At 39.4% G+C, this 16,829-nt stretch overlaps 1 protein-coding gene across 1 annotated transcript in view; it reads left to right on the forward strand.

Moving 5' to 3' along the window:
* LRRC52 (leucine rich repeat containing 52) overlaps positions 1–15,235 on the forward strand; it is a 308,782-nt gene extending 293,547 nt beyond the window's left edge. The window contains exon 2 of the mRNA XM_044085398.1: positions 14,184–15,235. Coding sequence (XP_043941333.1) covers positions 14,184–14,479 — 296 coding nt within the window. The 3' untranslated portion in view covers positions 14,480–15,235. The remainder of the gene's footprint in view (positions 1–14,183) is intronic.
* Positions 15,236–16,829: the final 1,594 nt, after the last annotated feature.

A 16,829-nucleotide genomic window follows, 5' to 3' on the forward strand; every position in this document is an offset into this window, starting at 1 on the left:
ATGAATATTAGCAGTTTAAACGTGTAGAAAGAAGAATGGCCGTCCTGGTGTAATTAAAAGATAGTGAAACGAACAATGTTTCCTACGGGAGAGAAAGAAAGAAAACTGAAGAGTTGCAGGAGGGAAATGTTAAAAAAATGTATTTGGGCTTTGATTTACTTTTGACGGATGTTCCAGTAAATCAAGAAGAAATAACAGAAGTACTTTGAATTTCAGTTTTGAGATCAAATATGAAACCCCAAACATCAAGATGCCAAGGAGCCAAAAAACTCTCCACACCCTCTGAAGTTATATAAACTAAGTCCATGATCACATAGACATAAAGAAAGGGGAGGGGTTGGCATAATGGTCAAGGTCTTTACCGCACAGATACAAGGTAAAGGGTTTGATTCTGACTTCTCGTTATTGGCTGGGTTTGTAAGTCTGCAGACTGTTCATCTAGTATTTGCCTATGAACTTACAAACATAGGAACATAAAATCTCCCAAAACAAAGTAGTCACTGCTCATGTACACTTAGACATTAAAGTGTTAGCGATTTCAGATGGAAAACAGAAATTAGTATTCTTTTATTATTTTTATTTTAGTATTCTTTTATTATTTTTATTTTAGTATTCTTTTCATCAGTGTCTCGTGATTCAGGCACATGATACTCAAGCAACTTAATCTCAGCCAACAGTAGATATCCTAGAATTTCATGCTGGTGCTTAACTGAAAAATAAATATATTAGGTTATGTAATCATGCTATAATAATAAAAAAATTATATTGAGGCAAAGTTCATTAGCAACTCATTTGCATGTCACTGAAACATGCAGTTAATATAATTGGAGCAAGTGCATTGTTTCCCTAGTGTAAGCACCTATAGACAGACAGACACACACACACACACACACACACACACACACACACACACACACACACACACACACACACACACACACACACACACACACACACACACAAAGAGGTATATGCTACCACTCATACATATTCTCACAGACACCAGGAAAGTCTCTCTCACACACACACACACACACACACACACACACACACACACACACACACACACACACACAGAGGCATATGCTACCACTCATACACATTCACACAGACACCAGGAAAGTCTCTCACACACACACACACACACACACACACACACACACACACACACACACACACACACACACACACACACAGAAGCATATGCTACCACTCATACACATTCACACAGACCCCAGGAAAGTCTCTCTCACACACACACACACACACACACACACACACACACACACACACACACACACAGAGGCATATGCTACCACTCATACACATTCACACAGACACCAGGAAAGTCTCTCTCTCACACACACACACACACACACACACACACACACACACACACACACACACACACACATATGCTACCATTCATACACATTCACACAGACACCAGGAAAGTCTCTCTCTCTCACACACACACACACACACACACACACACACACACACACACACACACACACACACACACACACACACACACACACACACGTACATAGGCTGATAATACTTACCTGTGGCTGCACTACAACCCTATTCCTGTCATGGGTAGCAATGGGTGTATATCATAAAAAGATGATGTGCATTTCCATCACCTCTCTCCAAAACAGTGCAGTAGGCATTGTCTTTGAATTCTTCTTCTTTCAGTCACAGTGTACAGCTCTGGGGCAGAACACATTCATATTACTCACATTTACATGCAGTGATATTGAACAAGACTGATGTAGTGTGACTTACTAGAGCCTACATACTGCTGTAGACCTACTCCCTCATACTGCACTGAGCAGTCCTGCTAGAAACACACAGTGAGGTATGTGTTTCTAAATATGCATAAATTTGGATCATATGAAAATAATATCTTGTACAAAAGATATAAGATTGCTCCATCCTAGTTATACTTAAAACAAATTAGTGAGGCTCTCCCACATACACTGTTAAGTTGTGAAATATGCTGAAATATTAGAAAAATCGTATTCTTTTATACCATTACTCTTGGGACAGGTTGCCAAGATTGTGTTGAATATAACTGTAAAGAATTCTGTGGAATTATTCTCAATGTTTACAATTATCATACACTACTTGAAACAGCTAAAGCATTATGTAACATTACTAAACTAAGGCAAACCGGGAAACTGCTCAGAAGAAGAATATGATATGTTGTAAGCAGATTTTATTTCCTTTGAATATGCAGAATATAGCCAATTATACATTTTATTTCTCAAAATGCTATTTATTTATGTGTATAAGATTGACAAATATTTAAATGAAGTAAAATAATGCTTATTTGAAGGAATATATTTAAACGGATAAACTAAAATAAGTTATGCAGATGCTTAAAAAGTAAAGAAAAGGACAAGATAAAAAAATATCAGTAACTATCAAAAAAAATTACAGATATGATATAGGAGACAAGGCTGCACCTAAAAGGACAATACAATGTAAAATAATTCATCATATTGTTTGACAACCATGGAAAAAATTATATATATGCAATGGCTGAGGAAGAAAAAAAGAGAAATACAAAACAGTAAGCAGTAAGATGAAAATAATGAAAAAATATGTTAAAATTGTTTGGAGAAAAAAAAATAACTCTGAAGATATGCTGTAAGATATTAAAATAATATGTTGAGTAAGGGATGATAAAACAAAAATGAAATAAGTATGGATAAATTAAAGAAAGTTCAATTAGTGTACAGAGGAAGCACATTGAAATACATGAAACCGATTTTAACATCTAACTTGAGTTAGAATAGATGCATTTAAAAAAAAAAGTTTAATAATGGTGCAGAATAAACATTATAAAATGTGGCAAAATATTTGGTTACACAAGGCACAAAAACATTTATTTAGGAAGGCAATATAACTGTGATTTAAGTAATTAAAAATCTAAAACTCTCGAATTGTTATACAATTTTAGAGCAAGTATTGGAACTCAGAATAAGAAAACAGAATGAGAGCATGCAGAATCGGGAAGGGTAGGCTAGGAAGGGGATATATTAGAAATGCATCTAAAAGAAGTGGTGGGTACTATTAAATAGGATGAAAGCAGCCTCTAGTGGTGACTCTATGGGTGACTAAGTAATGTGACAGTTTTTCGCATTAGCTGATAGGGATTCTTGCTTGGACATATTTTAGAAATTGGTATAAGGATGTAGTAGAAGTTCTGTAAGGTGGTCTCTGATGAATGGATATTGAGACAAAAGTATCAAAGTATACAAAGGTATCATGAAAGGTTATCAAATGAGTCCCTTTGATTTTTGTTATTTGCAGGGACGCATTCATTTTACATGCTCGATGTTTTAAAATGTCGAAATTCATATGGTCGAGACCATATAATCGACGTTTTAAAACATTGAACTTGTAAAGCAAAAATAAAAACAACACAAACAATTTTCGAGGACATTTTTGCAGGGGGGCAAGCTGCACCCCCCATACCCCCCACACCCCCCGCTATTTAAATATACCACCTCCGAGATCTCACTACAGCAAGAAAAAGAGAAAATTTCCCATTCCACGCTGTATGGAGATCTCCGCTTAACACGTTCAATGTTTTAAAACGTCGATTATATGGTCTCGGCCATATGAATTACGACATTTTAAAACATTGAGCATGTAAAGTGAATCCGCAGGGACATGGTATAAAGGAGGTGGGAAAGAAAGTTGAGAATATACAGTTTGGGATGGGCAATGAAACAGATTTCCATTGTCTCATAACTTATTGTGGTTATTTATTGATGGTAATAAACTATATGGAAATAAAATACACTTAGTTGCAAAGAAAAAGGAGATGAATGCATTTTAACTTAAAGGTAAACAAGAAAAGTATGTAGGATTAGGATTTATTTTTGAAGGTCAAAATTTTGGAACAGTGTTAGCTGAAAAGGATAGGGTAGAAGTATATAACAATAACATGAAAAAAGTGGGTAAATTATGAAATTTCTACCTTTAGTCTGCACTTAGTAAGAGAGTACTTGGGTAAAGTCAAGTGTGTAGCTAATATAAATATTATACCATAAATTTTAGGCACAGAAAGAATAACATTTAGATTTAAGTCATTATGAGACATGAGTTGATCCCACAAAGAAGGAATTTTATGCAGAAAAAAGGGGGAAAGGTTTGAAAATCCATATTTTGCATAATAGGTTTGACTTTTTTAATTGCTTGAGTAAAATGAAAGGTCTGTAGTCTGTACAACTGTACTTATTCTTCCTCTTGTGTGTTATAGCTGTATATCTTAGTGTTGACCTCAGTTGTAGTGAAATCCTTTGTCTGGAGGCCTTGTCTGTTTTCTTAGTGGCAGTAAGTTTTCAGAACTGGTTTCATCTGGCAAAAGTATTCCTGCATCTGTATTGTTTGGTTTCTGTCCTGTGTTTTAAATCAGATATACTTGTTGCTCAGGCTGCTGCAGAGAGATTGACCTACTGCCAACTGTGATATTGAGAAAAGATAAGTGTTTATTCTCATTTTTTGTCTGCATTTTGATTTAATATCTCTGTAATCTGTACAACTGTACTTATTCTTCTTGTTTGTCCCCACCCACCCTCCTTGTTTTTGTTTTAGTGTTAGTGTTGGTGACTCTGGAATTGCCCGCCCCTCCTGTAAGTCTGTATTAGAACACTCCTCCTGAGTACATCTCATTTGCTCACTTAACCGAATACAGTGAGATCATACTCTGAGTCTAGTGTTCACTCTACATAATACAGAGAGAAGATTTGAGAAGGCCAACCCACTTAGGTTATTCCTTCTTCTCTCCTTGTACTTTACTAAAAAAATAAATAAATAAATAAATAAAATTCATCTGCTTTTACTGTATTTGTGTTTCCTCCTACTTTATTTTGCTTTTGCCTCTTCTTAAAAGTATTCAATTTTATTTATTCTGCTGCACTTATTGCTGCTTGGTAGTAGCCTGATTGGATTGTAACTGTTATTCTAAGTCTTTTGGTTTAGGCACTTGGGCTTCATACCGGTTGTTTTATATTAAGAAGGTTTGTGGTCTGCACTGTTGTGGCAGGACAGGTAGCTTACATCCTTCTAAGCTGGGAATTGCTGATTGAAAGCTCAGTGTCTGCATTCTAAAAGTGTATTAGTTCTGGTTTAAGCACTTGGGCTTCAGGCCAGTTATTCTACATTAAGAAGTTTTGTGGTCTGCACTCTTGTGGGAGGAGAGGCTGGATTCTGTCCTTCTGAGCTGGGAATTTCTGGTCACAGGCTTTTTGTGCCTGCTTATTCAAACTGTTTCTTTCTGAAATTGGTGCACCTTGTTGCTGTAGCATAGGACCAGATTTAGGCGTGCTGAATCTAGCTTTGTTTGTATAACTTGAGCACTGATCCAGGCCATCTTTTTTGGAGAAGGTTCCCCTGCACCCTAGTAGCGAGAATGTGCAGTTAGAACTTGTCTGATTGAAGACTGCTGGAAGAGGGCTCAGTTTTGAGTTTTTTTCTGGTTAATTGGGTAACTTGTTTAAATCAGTTTGTTTTATTTTATTTTATTTTAGATATATATATATATATATATATATATATATATATATATATATATATATATAAACTTTGCACTTTATTCATCTGCTTTTACTGTATTTGTGTTTCTTCCTACTTTATTACTAGGGGTATTGACTACAACTCTGAACTGAGATATATAACAATAAGCATCTTTTTATGCGCATTTTTGATTGTATCTGCTTTATTTTCTGAAAAAAAATATATATATATATATATATATATATATATATATATATATATATATACTTATTTCCCGCATTTCTAAGCTAGTATAGTCCAGTTTTCAGGTTAGTGCTGAATTTAGGGCTGTATTACAAATCTCTGTGTTTGCCCATACCTTACTTGGATAGAAGGAAGTTTCTCTGTTCACCTGTGAGAGAGAGGAGCTTTGAGCAGCCTATCTGTCCCTGGAGGAGTGGTTTCAGCCCAGAAAGTAGTAGTTTATTGGCCATTTTGGGCAAATTTCTATCTCTTTCATTTCCCTGCTATATAAACCACATTTGCCCGGTTTTGCACAGTGGGCTGCGCCGGTTAGCTAGGGTGTAACTATTCCCAGCTCCACAAAGTCTCCTCTTCAATTTTTCCATTGAAACTAGACAAACTTTCAACTTAAGCACTCAAGCCATTCATTTCTCAGCCCGGCACTTGCTCAAAACTCATAGCAAGCACTTATAAACCCTAGCACTACAGAAGGACGAGGCTCTCTATTCGACCTTACCAGCCATTCAGTAAAACAGTTTACTGTACCTATCCAGGCATGTCCAAAGGACAGTTTCAGATGTACTCTCCAGTCCAACTGTTGAATCTGGGCATTTTGAGGCAATGTTACAACTGCCTCATGTACACAGACAACCTTCTCCTCCTACCACCAAACACTAATACATGCGAGAGATGCAATTATACGGCCAAACTGGAGGCTAAGCTCTCTCAACCCAAGACTGGATCAGATAGTCAAGAGGAGAAGGCAAATACTGGCATCACACCACCAGTCTCACATAGACCCATTAAACCAGCACTGGCAAAAAACACACATAAATACACAAAAACATACTCGGAGGCTCTAAATAAAAATCTGCAAAAGCAACAGAGCCCCCCAAAGCAGACATCCAAGCAACCTCCACCCCCCCAACACAAACCATGAAACACATACTTCACAAAACCAGTTTGCCACACAATCACAGCCCTCAAGGCAAAATAACATACCCAACATACTAGTAATAGGTGACTCTATAGTCAGGCACACTGACGTCCCACTCACTAGGCTGAATAAGGAGAAGGTTACAGTTAGCTGCCTGTCGGGTGCCAGGATCCACCACATAACACAAGCACTCAGGTCACTCCAGAACAAGTACAAATATGACTCTGTCATTGTCCATGTTGGTGTGAATGACCTGAGCCATACCTCCCTGGACTACATGAAAAGAGACATGGAAGAGCTCTCTGATCACGTAGCCCAGGCCGGTATGACCCTGACCCTGAGTAACATCCTGCCCTCACCAAGAATGATACCATGGTATAAAGAAATAATTATCAATTTCAACAATTGGCTAAGTTTCTGGTGTCATTCAAAGGGGATCCAGTGTCTATCTGCCTGGGATGACATGCTCGACAAGCCACGCTGCTTTGCTAGAGACAGCTTGCACCTGTCACCCTTAGGCTTTCGAATACTGGCCAAGGCTCTTGCCATCCCCATAGTGCCTTTTTTAGGCAAGGCTCAAAAGACAAACCCACCGCCGTAAATAGCACAAGTAACAGAAATCTGAGGGTAATAATACTCAATGCCAGAAGTCTAAACCTCAAATGCATGCACTCGAGGCTCTCCTCAGTATGGAGAAAATCGATATATGTGCAGTAACAGAAACCTGGTTTAAGGCTCCAGAGAATACCCCAGCACTACCAGGCTACAACTCATACCATAGATTTCGACCACAGAACCCGGACCGAAATACAAAAGGCGAGGGAGTATCCATATTCACCAAGGATACCCAGACCTCCAGGTAAGTGGCACAGCACGATGCTCCAGAGATTATCCCCATGCAGCTAACAATGGGCAAAACTGCAATTCAAATTGTAGCTTGCTACAGATCACCCACCATGTCCCAGGACCCCCATTCTGCATTTCTGGAAACACTAGGTAACATAAAGGTCCTACCAAACACCCTAATATTGGGTGATTTCAACTACCCAAACATTAACTGAGAGAACTACTCAAGTACTAACTTCCTTGCCCAACATTTCCTAGATTTTATAAACTCAAATGCCCTGGAACAACTGGTCAACACTCCCAGCAGAGGTGACAACATATTGGACCTGGTCATCACCAACATGGGTGGCCGGTGTTCCACACCGGAGGTCAACCCCACGCTGGTTAGATCTAACCATAAACAAATCACTTTGGATATCTACATTCCACCCCCACCTCCGGACAAGGAAACCACAGTGAAAAACTTTTCAAAAGCAAACTTCACATTACTTAAGACAGGTGGAAAGTTTCAAAGCCCCCATGCTAAAGGATAACGCTGTCCAAGCTGCAAAATCCTTTATTAATGCATTCTACGGGCACCTACAAGAATGCATGGATCACGCTATCCCAAGCAAAAACAAGACTCACTCCTCCAAGAAAAGGAAACCAGTCTGGTGGACTCCTGCCATAAACAAGCTATACAATAGAAGGAGGAAACTAGTACAGAAAAGAGTAAAATCCCAAGAAGGGAAGACATCCCTGATCAGTATCAGCAAGAAACTACGATCCCTCATAAAATCATCCAAGGCAAGCTTTGAAAGAAAACTTGCCAAGGACTCCAAAGATAACCACAAGGTATTCTTTAGCTATGTCAAGAATCTAAGTTGCAATGCTCAGATCTGCTCAGAGTTAGTGCTGAATGGCACAAAATACACTGAACCAACCGATATTGCCAACATCCTGGCAGACAGGCTCAGTGCAAACTTCACCCTCTTTTCACCCCCAAAAGGGCCCATAACCATACCAGAAGAATGTAGAGCCCCTGAAATCACAGACACTCAGGTTAAAATAGCCCTCTCCAAAGCCAAAAACACAGCATCAGTGGGACCGGATGGTGTCCCAGGCTGCATCCTACATGAGCTCAAAGATGAACTAACCCCTCACCTAAACACACTCTTCAAATTCAGCCTCTCCACAGGGTCCATACCCATAGAGTGGTGCACAGCAATGGTTATTCTGCTCCACAATGGTGGAGCCACAACAGACCCCAGGAACTATCACCCTATAAGCCTGACTAGCTTGGTCTGCAAGGCTATGGAGCGCATCATCATGGAACTCATTAACAGAGACATTGGGAACCTCCAAACACTGGACCCTACCCAGTTCGGCTTTGTTAAGGGCGGATCATGCTTCCTAAACCTGGTGGACTTTTTTGAGACAGTTACCAAGGCTATAGACGAGGGAAAGGTGGTACACACAGCCTACCTAGACCTCGCAAAGGCCTTCGACACCATTCCTCATTCTGGTATTATAAACAAGCTCATCAGCCTGAACATAAACCCCTATGTCACAAGATGGGTTGTCAATTGGCTCATGGACAGAACCCATATGGTGAGAGTTGCGGGAGCTAGGTCTGACTCTAAACCGGTTACAAGTGGCGTTCCACAGGGCTCAGTCCTAGGACCCCTCTTGTTCAGCATATACTTCTCAGAGGTACAGGCAAGCACAGGATCACTATGGCTGACCAAGTTCACAGATGACTGTGAACTAGGGGCTATAATTGACTCACCGGCTGACACAGACATCCTCCAAAAGGGTCTCACTCAGATGGGTATCTGGTGTCAAAATCATGGCCTCAAGCTAAATGCCAAAAAGTGCATAGTTATTCCCTTTGGAAATAACAAAGTACCTACAAACTACCACATAGGTGGTAGTCCCCTAAATACGGAAAACGTAATAAGGGATCTGGGGACCCAAGTAGATAGTAATCTCTCCTTTGATAATCACATTGCCAAAGTGGTTAGAAAATCCTAATATGTGGCCCACCTAATCACAAAAGGGTTTGCATCCAGATTAAAAGAGGTCATTGTGCCCCTCTACTCATCACTCATCAGACCCATCATAGGGTACAACGCCCCATTTGGGATGTACCTTACAAGACACCTTCAACTGCTGGAAAGACCACAGAAGTACCTCACCAAGAGGATCACTGGCCTCAAACAGATGCCCTATGCAGCTCGACTGAAGAAACTCCAGCTGTACTCGGTTGCATACCACCTGCTCAGAGGTGATCTCTGCCCGACATACAAGGCCATGTCCAACCCAGAATTGATGGACATGCTCCACCTAAAGAAAATCTTATCCCCTTGAGCCACATGCTCTAGGGATCTAAACCTCACCACAACAATAAATAGGACGTGCTGGAAGGATAGATTCCTGTCCCAGAGACTTCCCATGCTTTGGAACAAGATTCCAGTCTACATTAGGCAGAGCTCCTCGCTAGCACTCTTCAAGAGAAACCTTGATGAGTGGATGGGAAACAGAAAGTTTACCCCGGGGATCACTTCAGTGGCTCTGCTGGACAGAGGCACAGGGAACTATTCTAATGGGGCGGCGAATGCCAACACATTGTGGCTAAGCTTATAAATGCCTTCGGGCAGATAGCCTAGTACCTACCTATAAACCTATGAAAATCTAAAACAGGAAGTAAGATATACAAACACATATTCAGAAAAATTGGAAATGTTTTATAAGAAGCAAAGAACTGGACTAAAACATGGAAAAAACTTTAAGAAAATGAATAGAAAGGGGATGGGTTAATGACAGGAATGTGCAAATGACAAACATACATAAAAATGGGATGCAGCTTATTTTCAAGGATGAATAGAATGAGCTATAAATACTTAAGAGTGCAATTAAAAAAGTAAAAAGAGGATAAGCATATAGTCAAGGATAACAATGTTTATATGAAGATTAAAATACACAGAATTAATAGTGAAAAGCCTAATTAAACAGAAAATGTGCAAGAAAACTTTGTGAGAGGAAAGTGCGTGACTATATAGAAAGAGATTTAGATTTTTTTAATATAAAAGTATTTAGATATTTTTATGGAAATAGTAATGAATAGCTCTGAAATTCCAAGAATCTTCTTCTTCTTCTTTTGGCTTTTCCCGGTTAGGGGTCGCCACAGTGGATCACCTGGACGCTCATGATCGGCAGTAGAGTTTTACAGTGTCGAGTTGCCAGCCCGGCTCCCAACCTTCCACAGAAGGTGCACACACACACACACACACACACACACACACACACACACACACACACACACACACACACACACACACACACACACCTAGGGCCAATTTAGAGTGTTGAAACATAAATAATGAAAATATTGTCTGCGAAAGTTATGATTAGAATGTGAATAATTAAAATAATACAAATTCTAATTTAGTTGTTGCGCATGTCTGGGTAGTGTGATTAAAAAGATGTAGTGCCCTGTACAGGAACTACAATGCCCACAGACAATATCTTACTAGAGGATACAAGGTCTAAACAACACATCCTACAAGGACCAACTCACGGCCTTGCCACTACATTCCATACCTACAGACTGCTAAGAGGCATTTACTGTACATCAGAAAGTCACATGGCATTACAAATATAATCCCTCTAGGGATCTAAACCTCTTCTGCAACATCAACAGAATGATTTGGATGGACAGTAATATCTTACAGAGGATAACGCTGCACTGGAACAAACTTGCCATCCTCATAAAATAAAGCTGATCCCTGTCCATATTCAAACGCAACTTGAATCTATGGATGGGTAATAGAAAATTTACCACAGGACTGCCTCCTGTAATACGAATGGAGAGAGGCATCTCCTAAATGCTTTATTCCATGCATGGGCCCTCTGAAATTATCTATGGTATGATCCTAGTTATCCTCCTTGAAGGTAACATATAAATATCAACCATGGAATGGGTAAGACCCATCTAATACCAAGCAGGGCAAGTTAATTCAAGCAACAAAAGGGAAACTGGTTAGGATTAAATGGCCTGCAAGGGAAGATAGCCTAGTACATATCTATGAACCTAAATAAAATAAGAAAATTACACTGTAAAGAAATTTTATTTTTATTTTATTTTTTTTTAAGTTTGATGACTGGGGAAGTCCACTGGGCAAAGAAGAGCCCATTTTCAGTGGAGGCCCAGGGAGAAAAGCTGCACAATAATTGCAAGTTACATTTCACATGTTACAAAAGGACATAGTTCATACAGCTAATTAAACATTTATAGATAAGCTCCATAATATTTGCAATTGGTTTGTCACGATGTTACAAAAATGAAAAGACATAATTCAATACAGAAATTTCAAGATTTACATAAAGTGAATATTTTTGTTATAAACTCAATTGTAGGTTTAACATTTCAAAATATATAGCTACTAACCATTAGTAGGTTAGGAAAATATTATGCATGGAGAGGGTAATAGTATATTTAAGATTTGAGAGTATAGTACAATAGATATTACAGAGAAAATTAGTTTTTAGTAGGAGAGGGATTGTTTTGGGTGGGATAAAGTAATAGTAGAGGTAGTTGGCCGAGTCAGTGCAAGGTGGAATGGTGGGGTTAAGTTGGAGCATGGCAAGGGCATTCCCATTTGGAAGAAAGATGAAAGGGTAGCTAAGATTTGAAATTTGTATGGTTAGGTAGGTTGCATAGGTGTGTGGGGAAAGTGTTCCACTGTTTGGCAGGTTTAAAGATGAGGTTGTGGGTAATGGTGAATTGTAGGTAACTGAGGTAGTTGAGTAGTTCAAGCCAGTTGAGGGTGAGGAGGGAGTGGTAGTGGTGGGAGGAGTTTTTTTAATTGGTTGCAAATTTGGAGATCTTGTGGTAGCAGAATTCAAGTTTGGACTGAAGGCCAAAATGGAGATTGGTGAAAAGAGGGGCATCATATATAAGGGAGGGTAGTAGGAAGGTGGATGCCAGAGTTTGATGGGTAAAGGAGCTTAGGAAGTGGTTGTGCCTGTAGAGGAGACCTAACTTTTGGTGGACTTTCTTGATTGTGGAGTGAAAGTGGGTGTCAAATTGTAGTTCTTCATCAATAATGATGCCAAGAAGCCTGGTGTTGGGAACAATTTCAAGGAGGTTGTTGTTTTGGCTCTGTATGGTGAATGTGGATTTGTCAATGGAGTTTTTGGTAGGGGAAAAAACATTAGTTTGGTTTTATTTGCATTTAGTGCTAGATGGTTAGACCGCATCCAGGTTTCTGTTTTGGGGAAGGCTAGCTGGGTTTTTGCTAGGAGCTCTGAGGGGGAGAAGGCTGAGCAGATGATTGTTGAGTCATCTGCATATTGGATGATAGATGAGTGTGGGATGGATTGGTGAAAGTTGTTAATGAATAGGTTGAAGAGAAGAGGGCCAAGAACAGAACCTTGTGGGACTCCTATGGGTGTGGGAAGGAAGGGGGAGGTTGAAATTTTCCATTGGACAGCTTGTGGCGGTTGGACAAGTAGCTGGAAAACCAGGTGATGGTGGTGGGAGAAAGGTATAGGGTGGAGAGTTGGGATAAAAGTAGGGTGTGTGAGATGGTGTCAAAGGACTTTGACAGATCTAGGAATAGTGTGGATACCAACTTGCCTGAGTCACATTCGAGGTTTATGGTTTCAAGAAAGGAAGAAGAGCAGTCATGGTGCTGTGGCCAGGACAGAAGCCGTGTTGGGTAGAGAGAGGAGATTGTTTACTGTTAGGTGTGTCACGGGTTGTGTTTGTATTGTTTTCTCTAGTATTTTAGAAAGAGGGGAAAGGATGGCAATAGGCCTGAAGTTGGTGGTATCAGTATTTTTGCCACCTTTGTGGAGGGAGATGATGTAAGCAGGGCGCCAGAGAGAAGGGATGTATGATTCTTGTTTGAATCTATTTATAAGAATAGAGATGGGATAGGCAATGCTGTCTGCAGATTGTTTGAGGAAGGTGGGTGGAAGGTTGTCATGTGCATTGCGACAGGGTTTGAGTTTGAGGAGAAGTCTTTTTATAGTGCTTGTGGGGATGGGCTTGAGGCAAAAGGACATGGAGGAAGGTTGATGAGTGGGGTGGTGGTTGGGGCAGGAGGGGGTGGTGGTGGAGGAGGGTGGGTGAGAAGGAGGCTGATAGTTTAGTTATGCAGTCTATGAAGAATGAGCTGAACTGGCTGGCTGTTTCAAGGTTGGAGAGGTTGGGGTCTGGGCAGGGGTTTTCTTTGTTGCCATATTCAGAAATATATGTGGAGTTGGGTGTGTACCCTCATCCTAGTCAGCTGAATCAGTTACATTTCATTGTTAGAAAACATAGCTGTAAATCTATGGGATTTTGTTTTTTTCTTATAATGCTTTCTTGCTATGTTTACTAGGTCGGTCATTCAGATTTTGCAGTCTAGTTTTTAATTGTTTTTAACCCGCTGTTGCCAAAGAGATCTTTCTTTTTATTCTCATACCATTTAACCTTAACGTGACATTGAACATCAACTCTTTCCTTGTTATTCACCTTGAAACAATTCAAGTTTCTGTTTGCATATTTGTTATGGTATAAGATCATTTATCTTTTCTGTTAGTGGTCTATTATCAATGTTATAACACCAGCAAGTCTTTTGCCAGACTAATTTAAAATTATTTATTTTTTTTACAGATGCCAGTCTCGTGATCTGCAACCAGCCAGATTTCCTAAGGGGCATTCCAGTCATAGAAGTTGCACAGCAAATAATCCAGGAATGCAACATTATTGTCACCTATGTAGACTACCTGTTCTTCTTTCTGATTGGCTTTGCAATATTTGCTGGTGGAACAATTGTGATTTGGATGACTGGTAGCATAATTGTATATCAAGAAAAACGAGAAAAGAGGAAAAAAATAGAAGAAATAGAAGGGCCACCTAACCCACCAAAAACAATATTTCCAGATATTTTTGTAAACTTTTTTGTGTAGCTCTTTTTTTAAAACCAAGAACTCGGTGTATCCCATAAAGGATTCATGTCCATTAATGAATACAAAGAAAAGAGTCAGCCATTGGTTGCCATTGGTCTACTTTTGCAGAAGTTTTCTTGAACTTGTAGAAATAGCGACATGGATAAACAATATAGATGACAATACAGAAGAAGAGTTAAACTAGTCTGACAGTAATTTACATATTGGCATGTGGGGTCAAAGCATTATAATCCCAAACAAATATTTGTTTTTCTATGTTTATCACTGTATTGCATCAGTTAGCTGCTACATTCACCAAATATGAAGAAACAAGATGTAACATGGTCCAACAGAAGAACGTGCGCAGCATCAACACCTTGTAACTGTTTTGCCTTAATGCACAGAGACAGAAGCAGCCTGATGGGATAGCCAAATATGGTGACATACCACCATACTGGGACTCAGACTTTCAAACTGGGACACACAGTGTGAAAGAGTTTCATTCTCTTAACTGCCTTTCATCCACACTTCCCTCCTTAAGGTTTCTCTTAGGCCTTGTGTTTAACCTCATAAGAACTGACTGTTTTTGTTGATGAATGGCAGTATATGGCAAGGAAGGATGACTGGCACAGAAATAAGGTTCAATCCCCAATAGCTATATATGTTTGCTAAGTGTTCTCTTGGGTGCAGGCCTGTCATTCACTATACTGTTAATCTGATTTTTGAACAGTTAATTTAGGTAACATAATAAACACATGCCATTAATCTTTTACGTCACAGTGGCTATTGAAACATTCTGTGTTACAGTGTCACTCATTGCTCATGAAACTTTTTCAAAAGTTTTGTTCTGTTGCCATAGATTTTAAGCAACTATTTATGATGCTCTGTAATACCGTTGATGCAATTTGTGAGCTATGCTATTATCTGTCCCATATCTAACTACCCCCCTTGGAATGTTGCATGGTCAGTTGCCTTCACATGCTATTAACAACTACTTCGTTTGGGTCATTATACAATGAGTACCCTTATTTCTGTTTTTCATTCCTGTTTTCTTTTCCACTGATAGTGGTGACAACCATATGTTTACAGGGGTCACTGCACACATTATAGCGGAGGTGTGACATGGTCTTCTGGTGTCTTTGGTGGTGAGTTTACTCACCAGTATTTTGTATTAATTTTTGTAGAATAAACTGCCCATCTTCCATAAAGATACAGTGCCATCACCAGGAAACTTAGGCTTCCTTCAGTTGTCCGGCAACCCTCCCTCAAATGGTAGGAGTTCATATTCAAAGCCAAATCGACTAGATTCAGGGGTATAGTCTTACCTCTGCACCGATAATGGTGAGGCAAGTTCAATCTGGAAAAACACATGCGAAATGGCATTCAGAAGTTTTGTCTTTCTTATGCTACATGGTCACAAAGTTAATTGGATGAAAATTCCATATTTTATATTTTCCCAGTAATGTGAATATGCTGTTGGTAGTAGTCAAGGGGCCTTCTAAATCACCCACTTCTGCATACAGCTGTGTGACACTGTTTTAAATAATTTCCTTTGATTAACAATATAATGCCTAACTTGATATCGGACTTTTGGACACCAAACCATGAACCTACGTCACAACGAAACAATATTGAGACAAAAGAATGCAGTTAACATGGAAATATAAACATATAAAAGAATAAATGAAGCTGGGGGAAAATGTCTAATGGTTGGTTGTCTAGTACTACCAGATTGTAGCTTGCATCTGACACTTAAAGATAGCACTTTGACACTCACTCCTGACATTCCAGTGTGTTTACGTATAAATCCCAAAGAGAAAATAATGATTCCTTAATGCTTCCTTGAAGCTTCCTTCTTCTCAACAGTCACCACATGCTCACATGAGTCATTAAGTATATAATTTTATAACTCAGCTGTAGAAAGTACTGTGCCAAACTTCTAAGCCTAATAGTTATAGACAAAAAGGTAAAGCCAACTATGCATCTCTCCCTTTCCGTCACTCTCTAGATATATGTGTACATATGTGTGTGTGTAAGTATATGCATATATTTTATCTACATATAGCTAGACAGCTAGATATCGGTTCCCTTCATAAGACTGAATACATGTTTGGTCAACAGCAGTATAGTCGACCATTTATGATGGACTAAGCAGCTGGTCAGCAGTTGTTCAAAATCAAAATAATTGCTGGAGTTGGAGAGTATACCTTCACCCTGTGTTTGTGCAATCTTAGAGTTAGTATATTTAATTAGCAGGAAGTGTGGGTGGTGCAGGTGGGTTTGGTACCCTGCAAGAAATAATGTTATCAAAAGTTAAACTTTGCATGTGTGGAGGCTGTTTCTTAGTGCATGGGTAGGTGCATGTCAACTT

The sequence above is a fragment of the Protopterus annectens genome, chromosome 10.part0, assembly GCF_019279795.1.
Source record: "Protopterus annectens isolate FY-2018-M chromosome 10.part0, PAN1.0, whole genome shotgun sequence".
In the NCBI taxonomy this organism is placed as follows: Eukaryota; Metazoa; Chordata; order Ceratodontiformes; family Protopteridae; genus Protopterus; species Protopterus annectens.